At 47.8% G+C, this 23,267-nt stretch overlaps 1 protein-coding gene across 10 annotated transcripts in view; it reads left to right on the top strand.

The window, feature by feature from the left end:
- The window catches only part of Odf2 (outer dense fiber of sperm tails 2), a 46,338-nt gene extending 23,220 nt beyond the window's left edge, over window positions 1-23,118 (top strand). For 5 of the 10 annotated variants that reach the window (XM_032902917.1, XM_032902915.1, XM_032902924.1 and 2 more), the window contains 13 exons: window positions 638-709; window positions 2,023-2,094; window positions 2,180-2,296; window positions 2,533-2,718; window positions 3,035-3,144; window positions 5,527-5,662; window positions 8,108-8,218; window positions 8,339-8,443; window positions 9,460-9,618; window positions 10,966-11,066; window positions 13,183-13,345; window positions 13,920-14,045; window positions 21,437-23,118. In XM_032902917.1, coding sequence (XP_032758808.1) covers window positions 638-709; window positions 2,023-2,094; window positions 2,180-2,296; window positions 2,533-2,718; window positions 3,035-3,144; window positions 5,527-5,662; window positions 8,108-8,218; window positions 8,339-8,443; window positions 9,460-9,618; window positions 10,966-11,066; window positions 13,183-13,345; window positions 13,920-14,045; window positions 21,437-21,628 — 1,650 coding nt within the window. In that variant the 3' untranslated portion in view covers window positions 21,629-23,118. Of the gene's footprint in view, window positions 1-634; window positions 710-2,022; window positions 2,095-2,179; window positions 2,297-2,532; window positions 2,719-3,034; window positions 3,145-5,526; window positions 5,663-8,107; window positions 8,219-8,338; window positions 8,444-9,459; window positions 9,787-10,965; window positions 11,067-13,182; window positions 13,346-13,919; window positions 14,046-21,436 lie in introns of those variants that run through there. The other 5 variants (XM_032902916.1, XM_032902923.1, XM_032902920.1 and 2 more) reach the window with 2 other exon arrangements.
- Window positions 23,119-23,267: the final 149 nt, after the last annotated feature.

The following is a 23,267-nucleotide window of genomic DNA, read 5'->3' as shown; positions in this document are numbered from 1 at the left end:
CTGCACAGAAGGACCCTGTCTTGAAAAACCAAGAGAAGAGAGGAAAAAGTAAAATGAATCAAAATTTAAATGTAATGACTAGGAAAGAGTTGGGAAGGCCAACTGACAAAGTTTTAGCTTTAGATTGAGATCTAGAAGGTGGTTGGGGGCATATGGATTGAACTTTTATTAACATTCATGACTTATGGTTAGAAATAAAGTTTGGAGGGGCTGGAGAGATGGCTCAGTAGTTATGAGCACTGACTGCTCTTCCAAGGTCCTGAGTTCAACTCCCAGCAACCACATGGTGGCTCACAAGTGTCTGGTGTGGTATTCTGGTATGCAGAGTATATGTAGACAAAAGTACCCATATACATAAAAGTCCTAAAAAAATGTATATATGTATGTATGTATGTATCTATGAGTGTGTGTTTATGTGTATATGTATGTATTTGTGTGTATTCATCTGTTTGTGTGTTTATGTATGTATGTGTGTGTATATATGTTTATATGATATGTGTATGTATGTGTGTGTGTATGTATGTATGTTTGTATATATGTATGTATGTATAGTATCTAGAGAAAAGAAAGGAATCAGTGAGATATAGTACTCTGGTATTTATTTAAATTATGTTTTTCAATTTCAACCCTACTGAAGGATTCCGAGAGACTAATGGAGCAACAAGGTGCATTACTGAAACGTCTGGCAGAGGCCGACTCAGAGAAAGCGGTAATTACAACACCCCTTGCCACAGGAGAGACGGCAAATAGAGAGCAGTCCGGGACAGTATCCTGTGATCTATGGAATGGGTTGGCGTGCTTTGCTGCCTACTCTCCTACTTCCTGATAGCTGATCACTGGAGGAGGGTTCAAGGCACAATGACACTCCAGCATGAGGGATCATTAGTTCTCTGGTCTCTTAGAACTGAATTTGTTTTTTGGATTCCCAACAGTCAGAGTACACACTGCCAGGTGTGGTGGTGCACTCCTCTAATCTCAGGAGGCAGGAGGCAGAGGCAGGGGCAGGTAGATCTCTGAGTTTGAGGCCACCCTGGTCTACAAAGTGAGTTCCAGGACAGCCAAGGATACAGACTAGAGAGAGACCTGTCTCAAAAAGGAAAACAAAAGGTAGTACATGCCTTTTTGCTTCACAACCCCCACTTCACTGTCTTCCCCAAGGCTTGCATGTTCCATGGAACTTGAAGCTGTTCAAGATGTTAGTTCATGAGGGCAAGATACAAATGGGGAAGTCTTGTGGCCAAATAATTTAGGAAGCTGTTGGCCGGCCTGCACTTAAAGTTCACCACTGGTATTTATGACTTTATATTACTTGATGCGAGGGAAGGCCATAGACGAAAGGCCGTGTAGGCTGACTAGTGACCACTGTGAAAAGTACCAGTCTGTGCCTTCCTCTTCCCAGCTGCCAGCCCTGGAGTTCTCAGAGTGCTTTGCTTAATAAACCATCTCTAGAAAGTAAGAGAGAGAAAGGACCGAGACTGGGGATTTGAGGAGGGAGTGGAAGTCGAGGTACTGACGTTGCTTCTGCCACACTCCCAACCTAGAAGTTGGAGAAAAGCTATGATGCAGCTTTTGAAACACCAGCAGCTGTTTCAAAGATTTGGAAGGTGTAGTCATATTGTGAGCTTTAGTCAAATGTGACTCTTGTAGTTGGATAGAAAAAAATGCATTTAAGCCTCAATTTGAATGATGTGTGGTTATCACTAGGCAGGAGTGTTTAGGAATTCTTTGAGATTTTGTGCTTTCCTGTACTTTCCAGTCAACGTTACTTAAAAAAACAAAACAGATATGTGTGTGTGTATATGTATATATTCATTGCTTTTAAAAAGTTAGGGGTTGGGGATTTAGCTCAGTGGTAGAGCGCAAGGCCCTGGGTTCGGTCCCCAGCTCCGAAAAAAAGAAAAAGAAAAAAGAAAAAAAAAAAAAGTTAATACAGGTTAAGTGCGTCCTACATTTGCCAGTGGGTTTCTGTGTTGAGTGGTGAAGTCCCTCTGACCAGAGGCATCTATGACTGTTTTCTCCTAGCGCCTGCTGTTACTACTGCAAGACAAGGACAAGGAAGTGGAAGAACTCCTCCAGGAGATACAATGTGAGAAGGTACTGTGCCCGCACCTGCACTGGGAGGAGCCTGCGCAGCACTGCTGTGCCCCAGCCGGCTCCAGCGTTTTCTCTGTCTCCCAAGGCTCAAGCAAAGACAGCGTCTGAGCTTTCCAAGTCCATGGAGTCCATGCGGGGGCATTTGCAGGCACAGCTTCGCTGCAAAGAGGCTGAGAACAGCCGCCTGTGCATGCAGATCAAGGTGCTGACTGGCTCCCGGTGGGGTGGGACGAGGCTGTCACTCCCTTAGGTGTCTCCCATGCTTTCCAGGCTCCCAAGTTGGCTGCTCTGCTGAGTCACTTGGGTATCTGATGATTTTGAAGGCTCTCCATGGCTCTGCTCTGTCCCAGAAGTCTGAGTTGTTAAAAATTTTTCCTTCTCTTCTTTCCTCTTACTTGTGGTCTTCTCTGCCTCTTACCTTCCTCATTCTCCTCCCAGAATTTAGAGCGCAGTGGGAACCAGCACAAGGCGGAAGTAGAGGCCATCATGGAGCAGCTAAAGGAACTGAAGCAAAAGGGAGACCGAGACAAAGAGACCCTGAAGAAGGCCATCCGAGCCCAGAAGGAGCGAGCTGAGAAGAGTGAGGAGTATGCCGAGCAGCTACATGTGCAGCTGGCCGACAAGGTAACAGACCGGCCTGCGGCCGCCTGAGGGATGCCCTGTAGTGGGTGTGGGTGAGTGAGCTGGAAGGGGTCTGGCTGGGGAATGAGGGCTGAAGATCTAGGACTAAGCAGTACCTCAGTCTTGGGGGACGGATGCCTCAGAATCTGCCCGCAGGATGCAATGTGACGTTGCCTGGGAGCTTTCTGTACCAGTCCCAGTATCCTCACACCTTGAGGGAGGCAGCAGAGGGAGGTAGCATGATGTGACTTAGCCCACCTTCCCTCCCCTCAGCCTGAGTATTGATACCTGCTGACAAACTGCTGTCCTGTGTTCCCAGGACCTTTATGTTGCTGAAGCTTTATCTACTCTGGAGTCATGGAGGAGCCGTTACAACCAAGTTGTGAAAGACAAAGGAGACCTTGAGTTGGAGATCATCGTCCTAAATGAGTATGTCTTTGTGTTAAGAGAGAAGACAGAATGAGGGAAGGGCTTGAGGAGTGGGTGGAAGGAACATGGTGCCCCGAGGTCACAACGCTCAGGAGGCTCTTACGGTCTCCTCAAGTTGGAGTTGTAAACTACACTAAGATGTGGCAGCTCTGTGCCAAATTCTGGCTCTACCTCTGGGATTCTACTCCACTTGCCTAGCATGTGAGAGGCCCTGGTCTCCATCCCTTGAACTTGAAACAACCGTAAGTATGCTCAAGGGAGAAGCTTCCCCATCATAGAGGCCCAAGCCTGACCCTAGTTATACTTGGCCCTAGTTTCTGTAGCAGGACATGGGGACACAGTTGTCATGCTTGATCATGGAGTCCCAGTGTGCTCTCCAGTGTCTGCCCCGAGCTTCCTGCCAGCAGGTCAAAGTGAAGGCAGAACTCAGTTGTCTGGTTCTGTGCTATGAGAGTGCACCTGGAGTGACTCTCATACAGCAGCTGTGTGCTAGCTCGGAGGATTCAGCTGCAAGAGGACACGTGTATTTCCTGTCCTGAGCTCCATGCGAGCTCCTGGGGCTGCAAGATGCACAGGCTTCTTTGGCAAGAGATGGGGCTCACAGGGAACTTGCAAGCCTTCAGACCAGTTCACCATGCACAGGCCGAGAACCCGCCATGCACTGTGTGCTGTTCACAACGAAGTTTAGTGGGAGAAGAGGGGAGAGGGAAGGTGTAAGGGTGCATGGAACAGATGAGGGGTAAAGAAGTAACATCCTCAGGAGGGCAGTCTGTACGCATCACCTGTCAATAAGAAAGCCTATGTCCAATGAGTTGAGGCAGCAAACAGGAGATAGGACACTGGCAGGAAGAGAGGATTCTGGGAAATAATGTGAGGTTGAGGAGATTCATCCTGGAGATGGACATAAACCAGCAGGTAACTGATGTCAGGAGAGAATAAAGGGGAAATTCACGGGCTGGAGAGATGGCTCAGTGGTTAAGAGCGCTGACTGCTCTTCCAGAGGTCCTGAGTTCAATTCCCAGCAACCACATGGTGGCTCACAACCATCTGTAATGGGATCTGATGCCCTCTTCTGGTGTGTGTGAAGACAGCTACAGTGTACTTATATATATACAATAAATAAATAAATCTTTAAAAAAGATTCACCCTGGAAATGGAGGCCTGAAGTTAAGGAGGGGTAACTAGTTATGTGGAAGACAGAATAGTTTGAATGGGTTAAATAAGTTATGAGCTCGTCAGGGAAAGAGCCAGAGCTTATGGCTTAGGCATATTTTAATAATTAGTCTTAGAGATGTCATTTTGGAAGCAGGAGTAGGAAAGAGGAAAAACATTTTATAGGCGTCTGGAGTGGGCTCTAAAGGGTGAGTAACATATTGCCAGGTGAGATGCTGTGCACTGGCTTGGCCCAGTCAGTGCTTCACCCAACGTGTGCTAAATTGCCATCTTTGAGAACACAGCTGGGTCACAGCTCAGTGGAACACTTGGCTAGTATGTGAGAAGCTCTGGACTATGTCTCCTGAACTCCAAGACCCCAAGTGATTATAATAATTTTTAAACCTCCAAGCAGCTGAGCAATGGTGGCACACCTTTACTCCCAGCACTAGAGAGGCAGAGGCAGGTGGATCTCTAGTTTGAGGCTAGTCTGGGCTATACAGCAAGTTCCAGTCAGCCAGGGCTACACAGAGGAAACTTGTCTCAAAAAAACAAAACAAAACAAAACAAAAACCTAATCCTCCAAGCAAACAAACTCCTCAGAGTAAAGACTGTGCACAGGTCGTGGTGGTGTGAAGTTGGTGAGTGAGCATCTGAGCCGTGGGACTCGAGTGAGGTCCATTGACCTCAGCGCCAGTCCTGCTGAGTGGCCACAAAGAAGGGAAAGTGAGCAGGAAGCCTCACACTAGCTGCTTGGCTCCCTCACTGTCACTTGAGCATAGTCGCCGAGCTTCTTCCTTTGGCTAGCCATAGGAACATGGGGACAAAAGCCACATGTGCCCAGTGCCTTGGGGTGAGGACTGCCTGAGTAGCCCTTACTGACCACCAACCTGGAAAACGAGGGAAAGATCGCAAAGGGATGCGTTGTAACACTAAGGAGGGACAGGAGGTGTGTCTGCTGCGCTGAGTTGGGAGGGATTGGGTCTCAGCCTTACACACTTACAGTTACCCTGGCTAAATGGTAGACAACTTCCAGAGAAGGTGTCAAGGGAATGTTTTCAAAAGGCGTCATGTGCAGATGGGACACTGGTGTGGGGTGGTGGGATGACTTCTTGGTGTAGAGACTGGGGCAGGTAGGCAGCGTGCTGTGAGGGGGGAAATGGTCTTTGTTGGGGGTGGACTCCATTCCTTTAAAGATCTAGGAATTGATCCTGTCTGCTGATCTTCCAGCCGGGTGACAGATCTTGTAAACCAACAACAGAGCTTGGAGGAGAAGATGCGGGAAGACCGGGACAGCTTGGTAGAGAGACTGCACCGGCAGACTGCTGAGTATTCTGCCTTCAAGCTAGAGAACGAGAGGCTCAAGGTCTGTATACACGGGGAGCTGCCGGGCCAGGGGCATGCTGGCCTCGGTGGCATGATGAGCCAGGGTTTCTCAGAGGCCTGGGCGTGCCCTGATAAAAAGGGAGTGCCCTGGTGCCAGGGAGTGTGGCATAGCCTCACTGCTGCCTCACACTAACTGGAGGGCCGAGGTGGCATCTAGTCAGTTTATTGCTGCAGCTCCCTGTGTGGGGAGATGATTGCTGCTAAGAATGTGATGACCCTGAAATGCTAACGTATGCATTCAGTGAACACTTACATGCAGGGCAGAATTGACTTTGGCTCTAACCATGGCTCTCTAGGAGGACTTTGGGTACTCCGTACATTCTCATTTCACACATTCTCATTCGAATATATGTTGACTGTTTTTGGTCAGTAAGGCAATTAGGCTGGGGTGTCACTCATTTGTAGAGTGCTTGGCCAGCAGGCCCTGAGGCTTTAATCCCTAACCCACCAAAGATAAAGAAAGCAAGGTTTACAGAGTCATGAAGGACTTAAGTTTTACACAGGATTTGCCCAAAGAAATATTTGGAGTTGAGGTTTGAGACTGAGATTGGGATTGATTCTGCAGACCCAGCTATTGACTGCTCTAAATACTGGATATGGTGGCTGTTTTCCCCTTCTGATTAGTTTGTGTTAGGCAAGACAGTTTTAAGAAAGTATGACATGGAAAAGTATGCAAACCCTTAAATTTTCACAAAGTGAACACTTTTCACTCACTCTAAAAGTTACAAGGACCCACATCAGACCCCTTGTAGAGGCAGCTGCTGATTGCATCACAAGTCCTTCTGTGGCCATGGACCTCACTGACACTTCTAGAGGCTGTGTACTGACGGGAGCCTTTCACTTGGCACAGTGCTGTAGGTGGGAGCTGGGAGCCGGCTCCCCCAGCACTTCTATATTTTACGGGTAGTGGCCATTTGCCTTGTGCTTCTGGTGCTGTTGACATGTCTGGGGTGCATATAGTTGGTTATACTTGTAACAGACTTGCCAGGTCGTCCATAGCAGATGGTAACAAGTGCAAAGCGGTTGTATACATTGTTTCCACCTGTGACTTATCAGGGTCAACAGTTGGTCTGTGTCCGTTGGCAATGAGGGATATTGCCAGTCTCTGGTGTTTTTACTGCTTTGGTGGTACAGTCTTTGCTGTACTGCATTTTTAGACACATTGAAAATATCTTCCAAGGAGACAGGAGTCACATAAACTGAAGGCTAGCTTGAGAGAACTGTATCTATAGTGAATTTCAGGTCAGCTTAGGATGCAGAGATGACCTCATTTCAAATAATATTAATAGCCTTCAAATCCAACACTTAGGAATTACAGCCTGGTGTATCTGTGTTCAGTAAACACTGTAGCCATTGAAAGTGTTGTCTATAGAATTCTATCCCCTTAGGCAGTCAGGTATGTTCATCACTGAGGCTGGGGTAGAGGAAGCACTTGACATGTACTAAGGCCCCAGACACAGGTCTCCTGTCGTAGTGAGTGTGTTTGTCCTAATGGTAACAGTGAGCGCATTTACTTCCCTCACCCAGCTGATGCTCCTCAGCTTCCTTTCCCTTCTTGTTGTGCTGCTTCCCATCTCTCTCTGCGATGCTGAGGTCAGAGGACAGAGCCTTGTGCATGCTAGGTCAGCACTGTACCATGAGGCTGTGCTCCAACCCTTTCCTTTCTTTAGGGCAGTGTCTTAAAGCTTATCTCTTCTCTTCCTTTCCCTCCCTACCTCTGCCCTCTTCTTTTTTCTATTTATTTTTCCTTAACTAGCCTCAAACTTGGAACAGTCCCGCCCCAACCCGTTGGGAGCTGGGACTGAACCTGAGCACCACTCCCTCTGTGTTCACTCTCCTCCTCCCGTTCCCTGCCTATCTGTATTGCAAAACCAGTTAAGTAGCAGGTAACTGAGAGTGAGAGGCGATGGAATTTACTGTCTTGAAAATGTGTTTACAACATATTAATTTTAAAAGTATCTTAAATGTTTTGAAATTTGTTTATGTCAGAAACAAGTTAGAGAACAATAGCTATGTGGCCAACTCTTGAGCCTTGGTCACATGGTCCTCTGTGTTACATTCATGTATATGCACCAAGCCCTCTTTTCCCTTTAGAGATTGTGTATTGCTTTTGGGATGAGAAATTATTTAGTCATTATCTCTGTCCACATTCGGGGTCACATTTATTCGCTGATGCAAAGACTGTATATCTATCTCTATATCTCTATATCTATCTATCTATCTATCTATCTATCTATCTATCTATCTATCTATCTATCTATCTATCTATCTACATATATATATAGGAGCTTGTTCTTTGCTGTCTTCTGGAAGTAGACTGAGGGCAAGGAGCCCTGCTCTTGCACCGTCATTTTTGTTGCTCACTAGCGCCCCCTCCTGCTCCTGCACCGTCATTTGCGTTGCTCACTAGTGCCCCCTCCTTTAGGCTAGCTTTGCCCCTATGGAGGACAAGCTCAATCAGGCTCATTTGGAGGTCCAGCAACTGAAGGCATCAGTGAAGAACTACGAGGGGATGATCGACAACTACAAGAGCCAGGTAGACACCTTGGGCGGCCTGATCCCCTACTCGTCGTTGCTTACAGCTAGGCCTCTGGGTTGGGGCGAGATGGGAGGAGGAGGTTCTGCCAAGAGCATCCACTGTGGCTTTGTTCCCTAGGTGATGAAAACAAGATTGGAGGCTGATGAAGTGGCTGCGCAGCTAGAGCGCTGCGACAAAGAGAACAAGATGCTTAAAGACGAGATGAACAAAGAAATCGAGGCGGTACTGGCCCTTCCTTCCCTCCTCACTGCCCTGGGCACCTTTCCCTGCCTGATGTGGCTCACAAGAGTAGCTGACTTCTGTCTGGCTCCCATCGCACTCTGCTTTTCTGTTTGTTGTTCCCTCTCTGCTCTTCCTCTGTGCTGTCTTTTCTAGTTCTGTTTCCCCTGTGGTTTGATAAAAAGCCCCTTTGCTGGGAGCAGCAGGGTGGACTCAGGCCTACCTGGTGGGCAGGTATTTGGATGCCTGGACTGTAGCATCTGTAAATGTGCCTAGCATCTTCTCTGGAAGGAGCTTATTCTTCAGAGCTGCTGGCTGGTTGGTGTGTAGTAATTGCTTTAATTGCTTTAATTTGAGTTGGGCTCAGCCACGAGTTTCTGGAGCAGCTCACTTCTTGCCTTTGGTCCCAGCCTTAAAGTTAAGGATGCAGCAGGGCCAGCTATTTCTAATCCTCGCTGATCTTTGTAGCCTCATGGCTGCCTTCCTAGGGGCTTTTCCAGGTTTTAGCTAAGTTTGATCCTTGCCCCCTTACTTTCTTTTGTGTTTTTTTTTTTTTTTAATTGTCCTTTTTTAAAAACTTTGTGTTTGCGTACACTGTAGCTGTCTTCAGACACCAGAAGAGGGCATCGGATCTCATTACAGATGGTTGTGAGCCACCATGTGGTTGCTGGGATTTGAACTCAGGACCTTTGGAAGAGCAGTCAGTGCTCTTAACCGCTGAGCCATCTCTGCAGCCCCCTAAATTGTCCTTTTTTTTATTATTCAAATAAAGTGACTGCAGAGAGCCCTCAGAATGGTGCTGAATCCTGGGGTCACGACTGATATTTGCTGACTCAGTGAGTGGCCACTGCAAGTGGCAAGACAGGCCCAATGTGCCTTGCATAGATCAGCCTGCTCAGCTGGGAGAGCAGACCTACTCCTGCCAGTGGGACTGGGGCAGCCCTGCTGTACTCCAGAGGAAGTCCCATACCATTCTCAGTAGGGATCCTACCAATGTTGGGCTTCTCTTTCTGCTTCAGGCCCGTCGGCAGTTCCAGTCACAGCTGGCTGACCTACAACAGCTGCCTGACATCCTCAAGATCACGGAGGCCAAGCTGGCTGAGTGTCAAGACCAGCTGCAGGGCTACGAGAGGAAGAACATCGACCTCACAGCCATCATTTCAGACCTGCGCAGCCGGGTAAGGGACTGGCAGAAGGGATCCCACGAACTGGCCCGAGCAGGGGCCCGCTTACCGAGATGAGCTGCACGCCCCCCAAGGGAGGACCACTTCCTTTTTCTTGGCTGCCGATTTCTGAAAGGAGTGAGCTATCATCAGTGCTGTGAAATAAAAGTCTGGTGTGCCAAACCCTGTGTGTCGCACAGAGTGATTGTAGCTATAGACTCGCCACTGCCCTGCCACGGCCTTCACGCTCTGCCTGCTTCCGCCTCGCATGTCCTGCCGCCATGATCCGACTCGCAGCCACAGAGGAGACCCAGCAAATCCGTCGCACCCACTGCTTGCCCATGGTTCCATCTTTCTCAAGCTTTAACCGCCTGTCCTTGTTTTCCACAGATCCACTTAACCTGAGATTCTGTTCTGAGAGACAGAAGCAAGCAGCCTGTTTGTACAGAACCAGTCTGTCTCAATTACTGGAGCCATGCCCTGTCCTGTCCAAGACATGACACAGCACCCACTTAAATCTGACCTGGACAGGTCTCTTACCCTTTCTCCTCAAAGTCTGTCTTTTGTTTGTTATCTTTTTATTTTTGTTTTTTAAAACAGACTACTTTGAAATTACTGGGTAGCCAAGGGTGGTCTTAAACTCCTAACTCTGCCTCTACCTCGGAAAATGCTGGAGTTGTGCACCGCTGTGTCCCTCCCACTCCTCTCGCGATGTGTGATCTCAGCTTCTGACCACCCGCCCCGCCCCGCCCCAGCGTGCTGTAGTTTCACCCCCCAGGAACCTGAGGCACTCTGGGTTCTTCCTCCAGTGACAGCCTGAGAAATAGAGGGGACACGAGAGTCCCTATGTCACAGAGATGCTCAATATCCACAGGGATTTGAACCCATGGCTTTCAGACTGTTGAACGTCTTAGGGGTCTCTTGAGGTCTCACAACACAGCGTTCAGGGTAACATCTCAGACCTGCTGGCCTAAATGTATCCGAGCTGAGGCCTATTAAGGGAGCTGAAATCAGTGGTGACCACACAATCAGGAAAGCTCGGGGGGTTTGTTGTACAATGCGCTGCTAACACCCTGTGTCTACTACAGAACCAGCGGGGCTTCTGGGGGCCTCTCCATCAGGAACCAGTATCAGTTGTGGCTCTTCAGCATTTAACCTGTGTTGTCCTGGTGTGGGAGGTGCAGAGGGTCTGCCCTACCCGTTCCCTTCTCTCTTCCAGGTTGTTGGATTATGGGACACCTGCCGAGGGCAGTCGGCTTCCTTTCTGGGTCTGGATGCTGTCGCAGGAGAACGGGGATCCCTTCACTACTTGCCTTTACTAGAAATGCCCTCATAAACCAGTCTGCGTTCCTGTCATTTTAGATCGAACATCAGGGGGACAAGCTGGAGTTGGCGAGAGAGAAACATCAGGCTTCCCAGAAGGAAAATAAACAACTGAGTCAGAAGGTGGATGAACTGGAGAGGTTAGAGGCACTTGGTCCCATGTTTGTCCTCTTCCTAGGACCTGAGACTTTCTGCCGCTTAGCTGCTTTGTGCTTAGTGTGCTGAAGTATTTGAGGGACTCAAGGTCCTGGAAGGTACTAGGCAGGACACAAAGAAGAGCTGCTTGCATTTCAGTGGTAAGCCTTGTGGATGAGAGGAAGGGCGGGTGTCAGCCTGGAGAGATGCTGTGTGACCATATGATCCAAGGACAGTCTTCTGGTAGGTGCCATTGTCTCAAAGGCACCCTTAGGTCAAGCAGACCAGCAGGCTTGCTTTGAGTGAAGCAACCAGAACACCAGTGTGTGCTGACCAGCATCCCTACAACCTCCCTGACTTACAGCACTTGGATCGGAAGCCCTGGCCTTGGGTCCCGTTCAGACATTTAACCTCCCTTGTGTCGTTGAGTAGAGCCTTTAACTCTTCTGGACCTGTTTCCTAGGCCGAGGAAGGATCAGTGTAGGAGGACTATGCCAGCTGACGGACACAGCAGTCCTCAGTAAGAGGGGCCTCTTAAAGGGGTCTAATACTCACTTGCAAGCTAGTTGCACGCTTGCCAGCTAGTACTTTAAAGCTGTACTTCCTTTTTTAATTGTCCCTATTCCTGAGTGTCTGGGAGTATGTGCATGTGAGTACAGATGCCCAGAGGGGCAGAGTCTCTGCAGCTGGAGTCACAGGCAGTTGTGAGCTGCCTGATGGGAGTGCTGGGACTTGGGTCCTCTGCAAGAGCAGTGTGTGCTCTTAACCATCAGCCATCTTTGTACTCCCGTCCTTTTTTAGACCTATTTTTATTTATTAATATATATTTATACCCAGCATGGGCAACTGCATGGGTGTGGCTGTCAGAGGACAACTTGAGGGAATCTGTTCTCTCCTATCATGTGGGTCCTGGGGATTGAGCTCAGGTCATGGTGCCTTTCAGTAAGCACCTTCACCCTCTGAACCATATTTTGCCTGCCCTGTATTTTGCCTCTGAGTCAGAGTGTAAGCTTGTGGCCTGCAGCTCATCTTGCCTTAGCCTCCTGAGTACTGAGATGTGGATGTGGAGGACCCAAATGTTATCTATAAGGAAACTAAGCTCAGGGAATGGTTCGGGGAATGATTGTAACTTGCCCAGATGCACACAGCTGGTTCCTACGAACAGTGTTCCTTAACTTGGGAACTCTTCTTCCAGAACCATGTTAGCATCTGTAAGCAGAGGACTGGGATCCCAGAGTAGTGGCACACCACTAGTTTAGCTGGATTGCTGCCAGCTAGAGGCCAGCCTGGGCTGTGCTATAAGACCCTGTCTTGGGAGAGATGGCTCATTGGTTAAGAGCACTGACTGCTCTTCCAGAGGTCTTTCTTGAGTTCAATTCCCAGCAACCACATGGTGACTCACAACCATCTGTGATGGGATCCGATGCCCTCTTCCAGTGTGTCTGCAGACAGCTACAGTGTACTCATACATAAAATAAATAAATCTTTAAAAAACATGTTGGAGGGCTAAGGGTCTTTGGGTCTTAATTGCCCTAAAGGTTATGACAGCCTGCATTGGGGCTGAAACAGAAGGCAACCTGTGTCCACCTCTGCTCTGCCAACCTGACCGGCAGATGTAGCTAGGTTCAGTGAGACGAACGACAGTGTTCTGGAAGCTCAGGAGACAGTGTGTAAAGTAGGGTAGCCACAGCTGTCCTGTGTCTGTCACATAAGGTGCTCTGGCTCAGCTGAAGTCTGCTGAGTTGAGCCAGCTGTGCTGCCCTCAGTCCTGTTTCTCTGGTTCTCTCAGGCTCTGCTCCCTTATTCCTGGAATGGGTTGATGATGGCAGGCTCTTCCTCTGTGAGCCTCAGGTTGCTGTTCTCTGTGACTGTGCAAGGGGCACTGTGCACTGTGCTGCACTTCTCGTCCTTCCCGCTCTCCCCACTGCTCTGTGACCAGCTGGTGCAGTTGCACAGTCCAGCAGCCACCTTGCTGATCTGAGAATGCTTTCTGCTTCTTCCCGTGGCTCCTTGGAGATTCTTCAAGTGACAAGATTCCCAGTTCAGAGGAGGCGGAAGCCCCCTGGCAGTGGATCAAGGCAGGTAGGTCACTGCAGGGTCTAATGGAGTGCTCTCACCTAGGAAACTGGAGGCCACCAGCACCCAGAATGTCGAGTTCCTACAGGTGATTGCCAAGAGGGAGGAGGCAATCCACCAGGCTCAGCTGCGGCTGGAGGAGAAAACGAGGGAGTGTGGGTCCTTGGCGAGGCAGTTGGAGAGTGCCATTGAAGATGCCAGGCGACAGGTCAGACATTGTACTGCTAGTTTGCTCTGTGTCCTAACCTTTTCTTGGCCTACTCTTCCATCTGGAGAGTGGGTACAGTAGTACCTTCCTCCTGAATGTGTTGTGAGGATAAAGTAGGTGTCTGTTGTAGAGGGTTGGCCCTTTGTGCTGTTGCTCTTGTGTGTTGCTCTCTCTCGAGATTCCAGAAGGCTTTTCACATTATAGGAATGCTGGGAAAAGGCAGGCAAAGGTGGAGAGTGAGCTTCCCTTGGGGCTAGAGAGATCGCTTACAGCACTGGCTGCTCTTCCTGAAGACCCAGGTTCAATTCCCTGCACCCACATGGCAGCTCACAGCTGTCTGTGACTCCAATTCCAAGGAATCTGGCACCTACACAGACATACAAGCAGGCCAGTCTCCAAAAAGAGAGAGAGAGAAGAGGGCGGGGGACGACACTGACTTCCTCTGTTAGCTTCTGCTCCAAAGCTCCAGAATATTTTGCATGCTGATGTGCCAGTGGGCAGTGACTGGTCAGTGGGAGTGGCCAGCTGTCTCTCTGCCAGGTCAGCTAACCCTGCCTCTGTACTTTGTGTGTAGGTGGAGCAAACCAAGGAACAGGCGCTCTCCAAGGAACGAGCAGCCCAGAGCAAAATCCTGGACCTTGAGACCCAGCTGAGTAGGACCAAGACAGAACTTGGCCAGCTACGCCGGACTCGTGATGATGTGAGTTGGGCCAGTGGGCAGCGCTTTCTCGGCTGCAGGTACAGCTGTCTGCTAGTGTTTTCGTGAGTCTAACTTAGGTTATTATCCCCAGTCACCTTACTGTCCTTTAAGGATATTCTGGGTAGACCTCCTTCCCCTTTTTTGGTACTAGGGATTGAACACAGGGCCTTGACTACGTTAGGCAAGCTGCTACTACTGAGCTATGGCTCCTGTTACATCACTTCTTAAAATAGAGTTACAAGATGTCATTTAGACCCATAAACACTGATTGCATAGCTGAACAGTTTTTAGTGTATCCATAGACTTGTGAGATTTTCAGATTCCTCTTAGGGGTCAAATGGCGGGGCAGAGGCTGATTCCACGTGACTGCATGAGAGAGTCAAAATAAGCAAAAAATAACTTGTACTCTAAAGCAAGGAAGAGTTTTGGGAGATTATGAAAATGTAAAGAGAGCCTGAGAAGTGTAGAGGAAAAGAGTGCAACTCCCTGAGCAGACAGACCAGCACCAGCTCTGGTGCAAAGAGGAAGCTAAAGCCACTCACAGTGCAGGTCTGTGTCTTCTTGCCTAGTGATGCTGGGGGCGGAGCCTTGTAGAGTAGGCTGTCCAATGAGAGAAGACTCCCAAGTGGGGCTGGAGGGCTGGCTCAGCAGTCATTGCACTTGGGTAAGACCTGGGTTTTGTTCCCAGCACCCATGTGGTGGCTTAGTCGGTAACTACGGTTCCAGGGTATCTGATACCCTCTTTTGGCACACTGGTTAAAGGTCCTGCTCCTTGGTCATAAGGCCTGGAGTTTGTATCCACATAATAGGCCAGGCATTACACAAACGCTGTGACTCTAGTCTGAGGAATCTGCTGCCCTCTTTTGCCTCTGTGCATCTCTGCAAACACGAAAATACAGGTAGGGTGGTCATCCCGAAGAATGTTAACTCAAAGGCAAGGAAGTAGGTGATATGCCAGGTAAAGTTCTCAAAAGTTCAGGGGTAGAAAGCATGAGTGGGCCGAGATCGGAGACCAGCTATCAGGTGGTCTAGAGTCTAGAGTCGAGGAAATATGGAAGGGAAAGTCACAAGGATGGAAAGTTCAGAAAAGAATTGTGATTATAGGAGAACCAGAAATGTTGGAAGTGATCAGATGACTGGACAGGAGAAACAGGAGAAAGCACCAGCAAAGACCAAACCAAGCCTAAGAAAGAAGCTGAGAAGTTGAAAAGTAGTCAACAAAAAGCCCATTCAGAAATGAGCATGAAGAAACAAGCAGCCCTGTGTGCTGCCTCATTGCTTTATTTTTCAAGTGGGGGCTGGGAGGCAGCAGCAGGTGGATGTCTGAATTTGATGCCAGCATAGTTTAAGGTAGCAGGACTGTATAATAGAGTGACCCTCTCTCAAAAAACAAAACCAACCAACCAACCAACCAACCAACCAACAACAGCAAAATAACCAAACATGACCACAGTATCAGAGACTTCTGTGATACCACTAAGAGACCAAACCTCAGAACTGTCAGGACAGAAGCACTGGAACTCCGAAGGTAGAGAGGCAAGTTGATGAGAACACACACACTTTTATTTTTTAAAAGGGATCAACTCTCAAATGTAAGGCATTTAGAGCCACAACTGCACAGGACCCAGAAGAGGACCCAGGTCTGCTGCTGTGCACCCATATCAGGTGGCTTACAGTGACACCAGTTCCAGGGGATGGGACAGCTCTGGCCCCAGACACTGTGTTTATGTGTACATACCCCGAGCACATACAGACAGATGTTTTAAAGGATATAAGGGAAAAAATATATCACAAAGCCAAATGCTGCAAAACTAACAGCATATCTCTCAGCTACCTAAAAAGCCAGGTTAGAATGGAAAAATGCATTTCAGATCTTGAAAATAAATAATTTTCAATCAAGATTGCTATATTCAACAATTTTATCTTTTAAAATGCTCTGAAGTACAAGGAAACCAAGATAAATACAAAGTAAGGCAGTTGATGATTTCCATTTATTTCAGAAGATATGTAAAGGAAGACTATAGCACAGGGAAGAAAGCTTCAATCAGTAGGTCACAGGACGGGGATAAATTTTACAAGAGGTCTAGGAAGGAATGTGGCATGTCCCACACAGTAAATAAGCAAGCCTCTAACACTAATAAAGAAGGATGTAAAAACTAGATGATGCAACTAACTCAAAAAGCAACTGACAAAATAGACGACTTGGCAAATAGTAGCCTTAAATACAGATGGCCTCTGCGGACCCCTTAGACTGACTGGTGGGGGCTTAAAAGAGAAGACCCAGCAACTGTGTCCAAGAAACGCACTTCGCTGGTGTACAGACAGACAGACACAAAAGATAACCAATGTGCTATGCCAATGGGGGCCTAAAACGAACTGGAGATATATTCTCATGTCTGAGAAGCAAACTTCAAAAGCAAAAGAGAATCAAAGTCAGTCTAGACTAATACAGGGGTGATGAAGGAAGATGGGACATGCCGGGTGTGAAGGTACACACCTTTCATCCCAACATGTAGGAGGAAGAGGAGAAGGAAGAAGACAGACAGATCTGTGAGTTTGATGCCATTCTGGACTACTGGGCAAATTTCAGGACAGCCAGGGATATACAGCCTGAGTCGAAAAACAAAAACCAAGATATATGTGCCAAGTGTTGGGGGTCTCAGACATCTGCTAGCACAGGTCAGGGGTGTCCTGAAAAAATAACATGCTGGGTCTACATCCTACTCCCCACTCTGGGAGTTGTCCTCAGTTGGTAGAGTGCTTGCCTACCATGACAGCTTCAAGAGAAGATGGCTCAGCTGTTAAGAGCCATGACCTCTGTATTACCATGCAGATCATAGCTGTCCCCAGTTCCAGGTTACTCATTGCCCTGTTGTGAGTCCAAGGGCACCAGACACACATATGATGCCCAGACATACGTAGAGACAACACACACACAGAATGAAAATAAATAAACACAGAAACAGAGAAACAGGAAAATCAAAGGTTCTACTTCTGGCTCCTATGGTACAGGTACACAAGTCCCTGCCATTGAAAATCTTTCCTAAAATGTCAGGCATGGTGGCACATGCTTCAGTCCCAGCACTTGGGAGGCAAAGCCAGACAAATCTCTAAACCGGAGGGCAGCCAGGCCTACGTTGTGAGACCCTATTTCAAAAAAGCAATCGAGTCTCCGAAAAAAAGAAAAGCTCAAATGCACTCATTGTTGAACTCTGCCTAACATTTATTTTATTTTATTTTATTTTATTTTATTTTATTTTATTTTTTTGAGTATTTCTTATATACATTTCGAGTGTTATTCCCTTTCCCGGTTTCCGGGCAAACATCCCCCTAATCCCTCCCCCTCCCCTTCTTTATGGGTGTTCCCCTCCCCATTCTCCCCCCCATTGCCGCCCTCCCCCCAACAATCTAGTTCACTGGGGGTTCAGTCTTAGCAGGACCCAGGGCTTCCCCTTCCACTGGTACTTTTACTAAGATATTCATTGCTACCTATGAGGTCAGAGTCCAGGGTCATTCCATGTACAGTCTTTAGGTAGTGGCTTAGTCCCTGGAAACTCTGGTTGCTTGGCATTGTTGTACATATGGGGTCTCGAGCCCCTTCAAGCTCTTCCAGTTCTTTCTCTGATTCCTTCAACGGGGGTCCTATTCTCAGTTCAGTGGGTTGCTGCTGGCATTCGCCTCTGTATTTGCTGTATTCTGGCTGTGTCTCTCAGGAGCGATCTACATCCGGCTCCTGTCAGCCTGCACTTCTTTGCTTCATCCATCTTGTCTAATTGGGTGGCTGTATATGTATGGGCCACATGTGGGGCAGGCTCTGAATGGGTGTTCCTTCTGTGTCTGTTTTAATCTTTGCCTCTCTATTCCCTGCCAAGGGTATTTTTGTTCCCCTTTTAAAGAAGGAGTGAAGCATTCACATTTTGATCATCCGTCTTGAGTTTCATTTGTTCTAGGCATCTAGGGTAATTCAAGCATTTGGGCTAATAGCCACTTATCAATGAGTGCATACCATGTGTGTCTTTCTGTGATTGGGTTACCTCACTCAGGATGATATTTTCCAGTTCCGACCATTTGCCTACGAATTTCATAAAGTACCTCGGTGTGACTTTATTTTATTTTTTTAAGAGACAGAGTCCTTTTGTGCAGTCCTAAGTGTCTTGGAACGCTCTAAATCAGTCTGCCTTCAACTTGTAGAAGGCCCCTGCCTTCCTGGTTGCTATGATTAACGATGCACACCGCTGCATCTGGCCTTTCGTTTTTAAAGAACAGCAACACTTCTGAAACTGTAGACTGCAAGAACGTAGAATTGCTAGGCATGTAAAATAATGCCACAGGATATACAGTCAGCGCACACCACTGAGCTAGTTCTGTGAAGCCTGACGTAGAGGAGCCAATGGGAAAGGCAACTCTCAAGTGTCGCTTTGATGACAAGGTGCCCAAGTCCTCCAGACTCTCAGGAGAGGTTAAGTACACAGGGAGAAGATGGCTAACTGACCACGCCGGGCTCATTGCAGGGATGCGAGATTAGTTGAGCACATGCCCATCAGTGACTACAGCATAAGGACAAGTCACATGACCACGATCACTCAGAAAAGCTCTTTAGCAGCCCTTCATGATAAAGGCTCTGTGGAAACTCATAATAGAAGGAACATACCTTAACCTGATAAAGGCTTTGTTTTGCTTTGTTTTGTGTTTGTTTGTTTTTCAAAATGGGGTTTCTCTGTGTATCCCTGGCTGTCCTGGAATTCACTGTCTACATCAGGCTGGCCTCAAACTCAGAGATGTACCTGCCCGTGCCATCACCACCCAGCTGTAGAAGTTTGTTGGGGCTTGTTTTGTTCTTTTTTTTTTTTTTTTCCATCTATAGCTGATATTATCCTAAGTGTGAAGAAAATGAGTATTTCCTCAATTTAGTTTGTTTTCAAAACAGTGTCTCACTAAGTATCCATGGCTGGTCTGGAACTCAGTGTAGACTAGGATGGCCTCAAACTCATATTGCTCTGCCTTGGTCTGCCTCCTGAGTGCCAGGATTAATGATGTGCACTCCCAGGCCCAGTCCAATACAGTGTCTTTATTGAAGAAATAGCTCACTGGGTAACACACTTGCCACCAAGGCTGACAAGCTGCTGAGTCTGACCTTCAGAACCCTTAAGGTGAATGGGAAACACACACACACACGCACACGCACACGCACACACACACACACACGACTCAGAGGCAAATGAGAGCATGTGCTGCTGAGGGTGCTGGAGAAGAGCACCCTTCAGTCCTTCCCATTGCTGTGGGAGCAGCACCATGCTTGCTCGGCTCTAGTTCACACCATGCTTGCTCGGCTCTAGTTCACACCATGCTTGCTCGGCTCTAGTTCACACCATGCTTGCTCGGCTCTAGTTCACACCATGCTTGCTCGGCTCTAGTTCACACCATGCTTGCTCGGCTCTAGTCCACACCATGCTTGCTCGGCTCTAGTCCACACCATGCTTGCTCGGCTCTAGTCCACACCATGCTTGCTCGGCTCTAGTCCACACCATGCTTGCTCGGCTCTAGTCCACACCATGCTTGCTCGGCTCTAGTCACACCATGCTTGCTCGGCTCTAGCTTCACACCATGCTTGCTCGGCTCTACTTCCCACCTTGCTTCCTCGCCTCTATTCACACCATGCTTGCTCGGCTCTAGTTCACACCATGCTTGCTCGGCTCTAGTTCACACCATGCTTGCTCGGCTCTAGTTCACACCATGCTTGCTCGGCTCTAGTTCACACCATGCTTGCTCGGGCTTAGTTCACACCCAGCTCTAGTTCACACCATGCTTGCTCGGCTCTAGTTCACACCATGCTTGCTCGGCTCTAGTTCACACCATGCTTGCTCGGCTCTAGTTCACACCATGCTTGCTCGGCTCTAGTTCACACCATGCTTGCTCGGCTCTAGTTCACACCATGCTTGCTCGGCTCTAGTTCACACCATGCTTGCTCGGCTCTAGTTCACACCATGCTTGCTCGGCTCTAGTTCACACCATGCTTGCTCGGCTCTAGTCACACCATGCTTGCTCGGCTCTAGTTCACACCATGCTTGCTCGGCTCTAGTTCACACCATGCTTGCTCGGCTCTAGTTCACCCATCAAGATGTCTAGTTCAGACCATGCTTGCTCGGCTCTAGTTCACACCATGCTTGCTCGGCTCTAGTTCACACCATGCTTGCTCGGCTCTAGTTCACACCATGCTTGCTCGGCTCTAGTTCACACCATGCTTGCTCGGCTCTAGTTCACACCATGCTTGCTCGGCTCTAGTCACACCATGCTTGCTCGGCTCTAGTTCACACCATGCTTGCTCGGCTCTAGTTCACACCATTCTGCTTGCTTGCTTTTTTGCTTCTCTTGCTTGCTAGGTATTTATTTATTTATTTATTTATTTATTTATTTATTTATTTAGAGACAGGACCTTTCTGTGTAGCCCTGGTTGTACTATATATAACTCACTCTGCACACCAGGCTGGCCTTGAACTCGGAGAGATCGAGTTACTCTTTCTTAGTGTGTGTGTGTGTGTGTGTGTGTGTGTGTGTGTGTGTGTGTGTCTCTGTGGAGGCTAGAAGCACCTCATTCCTTGTTTTTTTTTTTTTTTTTTTTTTTTTTTTTTTGGAGCTGGGACCGAACTCAGGGCCTTATGCCTTCCTAGGCAGCGCTCTACCACTGAGCTAAATCCCCAACCCCACCTCATTCCTTGAAATCACCTGTAACTACATAGTGAGACTTTTTGTCCAATAATAAAATAAAAACAACAGGTATGTTGACTCAGTGTGTGTTGCCAGAATTATAGCATTCAGGAGGTTAAGTCAGGAAAATTAGAGCTAATTCAAGGCCATGTTCTGAATTGTCTGGGCAGCTTGCTGAGGCCTTGGCTCAAAACAGTAAAATAGCTGGTTGGTGGTTGTGTATGCCTTTAATCCCAGCACTTCAGAGGCAGAGGGAGGAAGATCTCTGAGAGTTTGAGGCCAGCCTAATCTGTAGAGTGAGTTCTGGGACAGCCAGGACTATAGAGAAACAACAGTAAAAATCACAGAGAAGGGCTGGAGAGATGGCTCAGTGGTTAACAGCACTGACTGCTCTTCCAGAGGTCCTGAGTTCAAATCCCAACAACCACATGGTGGCTCACAGCCATCTGTAATGAGATCTGAAGACAGCTACAGTGTACTTACATATAATAAATAAATCTTAAAAAAAAAATTACAGAGAAAATCAAAACCAAGCAACTATCTCCCTCCACTATCCTCAAGGGGGATAAAAACCATCTCAACCGCAGGCCCTATGTCCCTCTCCCAGTGTTGGCTCCCTAGAAGTGGGCGCCTTTGTCCGATTGCCCATTGTTGCCTTCTTACTCTTGTTCTCTTCCTTCTGTTAGGTGGATCGAAGATACCAGAGCCGTCTGCAGGATCTGAAAGATCGCCTGGAGCAGTCTGAAAGCACCAACCGCAGCATGCAGAATTACGTCCAATTCCTCAAGTCCTCCTATGCAAATGTGTTTGGGGATGGGCCCTATACATCCTCCTACCTGACCAGCTCACCCATCCGCTCTCGGTCTCCTCCTGCCTGAGGCCACCTATCCAGGGTCTGAAGCCCTTGCAGGATGCCAGACAACTGTGGCGTTACCAAACCATAGCTAGCAAGCCCACTGGGTCTCAGATGTGATCAGGGGTCTGTTCCTCAACTAATGCCAGCAAAGACCCTAGAGCAGCCAGGGATGAATCAGGAGGGCTCTGGTTCTCTTTCCTGATCTGGGAACCTGGTGGAATTCTCTAATGATCTTCACAGCCTTATATTTGCTATATTAGGTACTAGATTTTTAAATCCCTGTGACTTTACAGAGTCTTCTTCCTTTCCTCAGGGAATGTTTGTACAGACTGTTCCTGCAGAGATGCCCTTCTCTTTTGAAGCATCTCTGTCTTGGGTTTCTTTGAGCTGAAGTTGCAGGAGTCCTTCTCTGACTGTGAAGGCCTACATTGCTTTTTCTTTCCTTTTTATTTATTTATTTTTTATTTTTAATAAAAATAGAACTTTATTTGTATTAAGAAATAGTGAGGGGTTGGGGATTTAGCTCAGTAGTAGAGCGCTTGCCTAGCAAGCGCAAGGCCCTGGGTTTGGTCCCCAGCTCCGAAAAAAAGAAAAGGAAAAAAAAATAGTGAAAACATGTAAATTAGTAACTAAGCCTGTGCTTTTATCAGCATAAAAATATGACAGAGAGAGAGATGCAACGTTTGTTAGAGCTCATGGAGGTAAGAGGCTCACAGCTCCTAGCTCCCGTGAAACCTGTAGCTACAAATGTCATGAAAATATGTTGTTGTAATAAGTCCCTCATTACATAGCAACTGGCATGTCAGAGCTACAGCAGGTGTGTTCACAGTGAAATGTTTGAACACAGACCGAACTGTGTGGCACGTGTGCTTGTAACCGTATGTTCTGGTTTCACAGTTCTGGTAACACTAACTGACCACCTCTTACTGCAAGTAAAGTATAGAGCAGTGCAGGAATCCGCCCATCATCCCATCACAGAGGCCGTGGTGATCTGTGTTGTTCCAGCATTGATGGATATGCTACTGAAGGGGAGTCTGCTTTTCTCTCCTTGGTGAGCAGGGCAGGAAGCAGTGTTTTCCACAGTGCCAATGGAAACCTCCCATGTCTGCGTTTCCTATAGGCCACTGGTCCTCAAGCTCGTCACAGACGCTCATGGCCATGCAGCCTGACATTCAAATTCCTATCTCATTGTTTATCCTTTCTTTGCATCTCTGGGATTCATTGATTTTTGACATTTTTGTGTGGTTTTACAGGAAATAAAGTTTTTATAGTCAGTTATGTCAGACTCCTCTGATTTCCCTTATCACCCTCTCCTTATTTTAAAAATGATGAAGCTGAGGGAGGTGACACACACACCTGTCATAATCACTTGGGAGTTGGAGGCAAAAGGATCGGTTCAGTGTTAGCCACAGCTACAGAGTGGTTGAGGCCAGCCTGTGCTTCATGAGAGCATGTCTTTATTCAGACAATCATTTTTAAATGACTGAATAGAGTCAGAGTTGGAGAACATTAGTTTGGAGAGTCTTTGAGTTCATTTCATTGTGGACCAGATAGGCAGTGGCTCCTTGGGTTGGTTTCTGAAGATGAAGCACCTGACGGCTGGGGGTAAGACACTCCATAGGCCTCACTACTTAGGGTTTGGGGAGGACCATTTATGAGGA

The sequence above is a fragment of the Rattus rattus genome, chromosome 5 (genome assembly GCF_011064425.1).
Source record: "Rattus rattus isolate New Zealand chromosome 5, Rrattus_CSIRO_v1, whole genome shotgun sequence".
In the NCBI taxonomy this organism is placed as follows: domain Eukaryota; kingdom Metazoa; phylum Chordata; class Mammalia; order Rodentia; family Muridae; genus Rattus; species Rattus rattus.
This window is presented reverse-complemented; position numbering and strand designations above follow the sequence as displayed.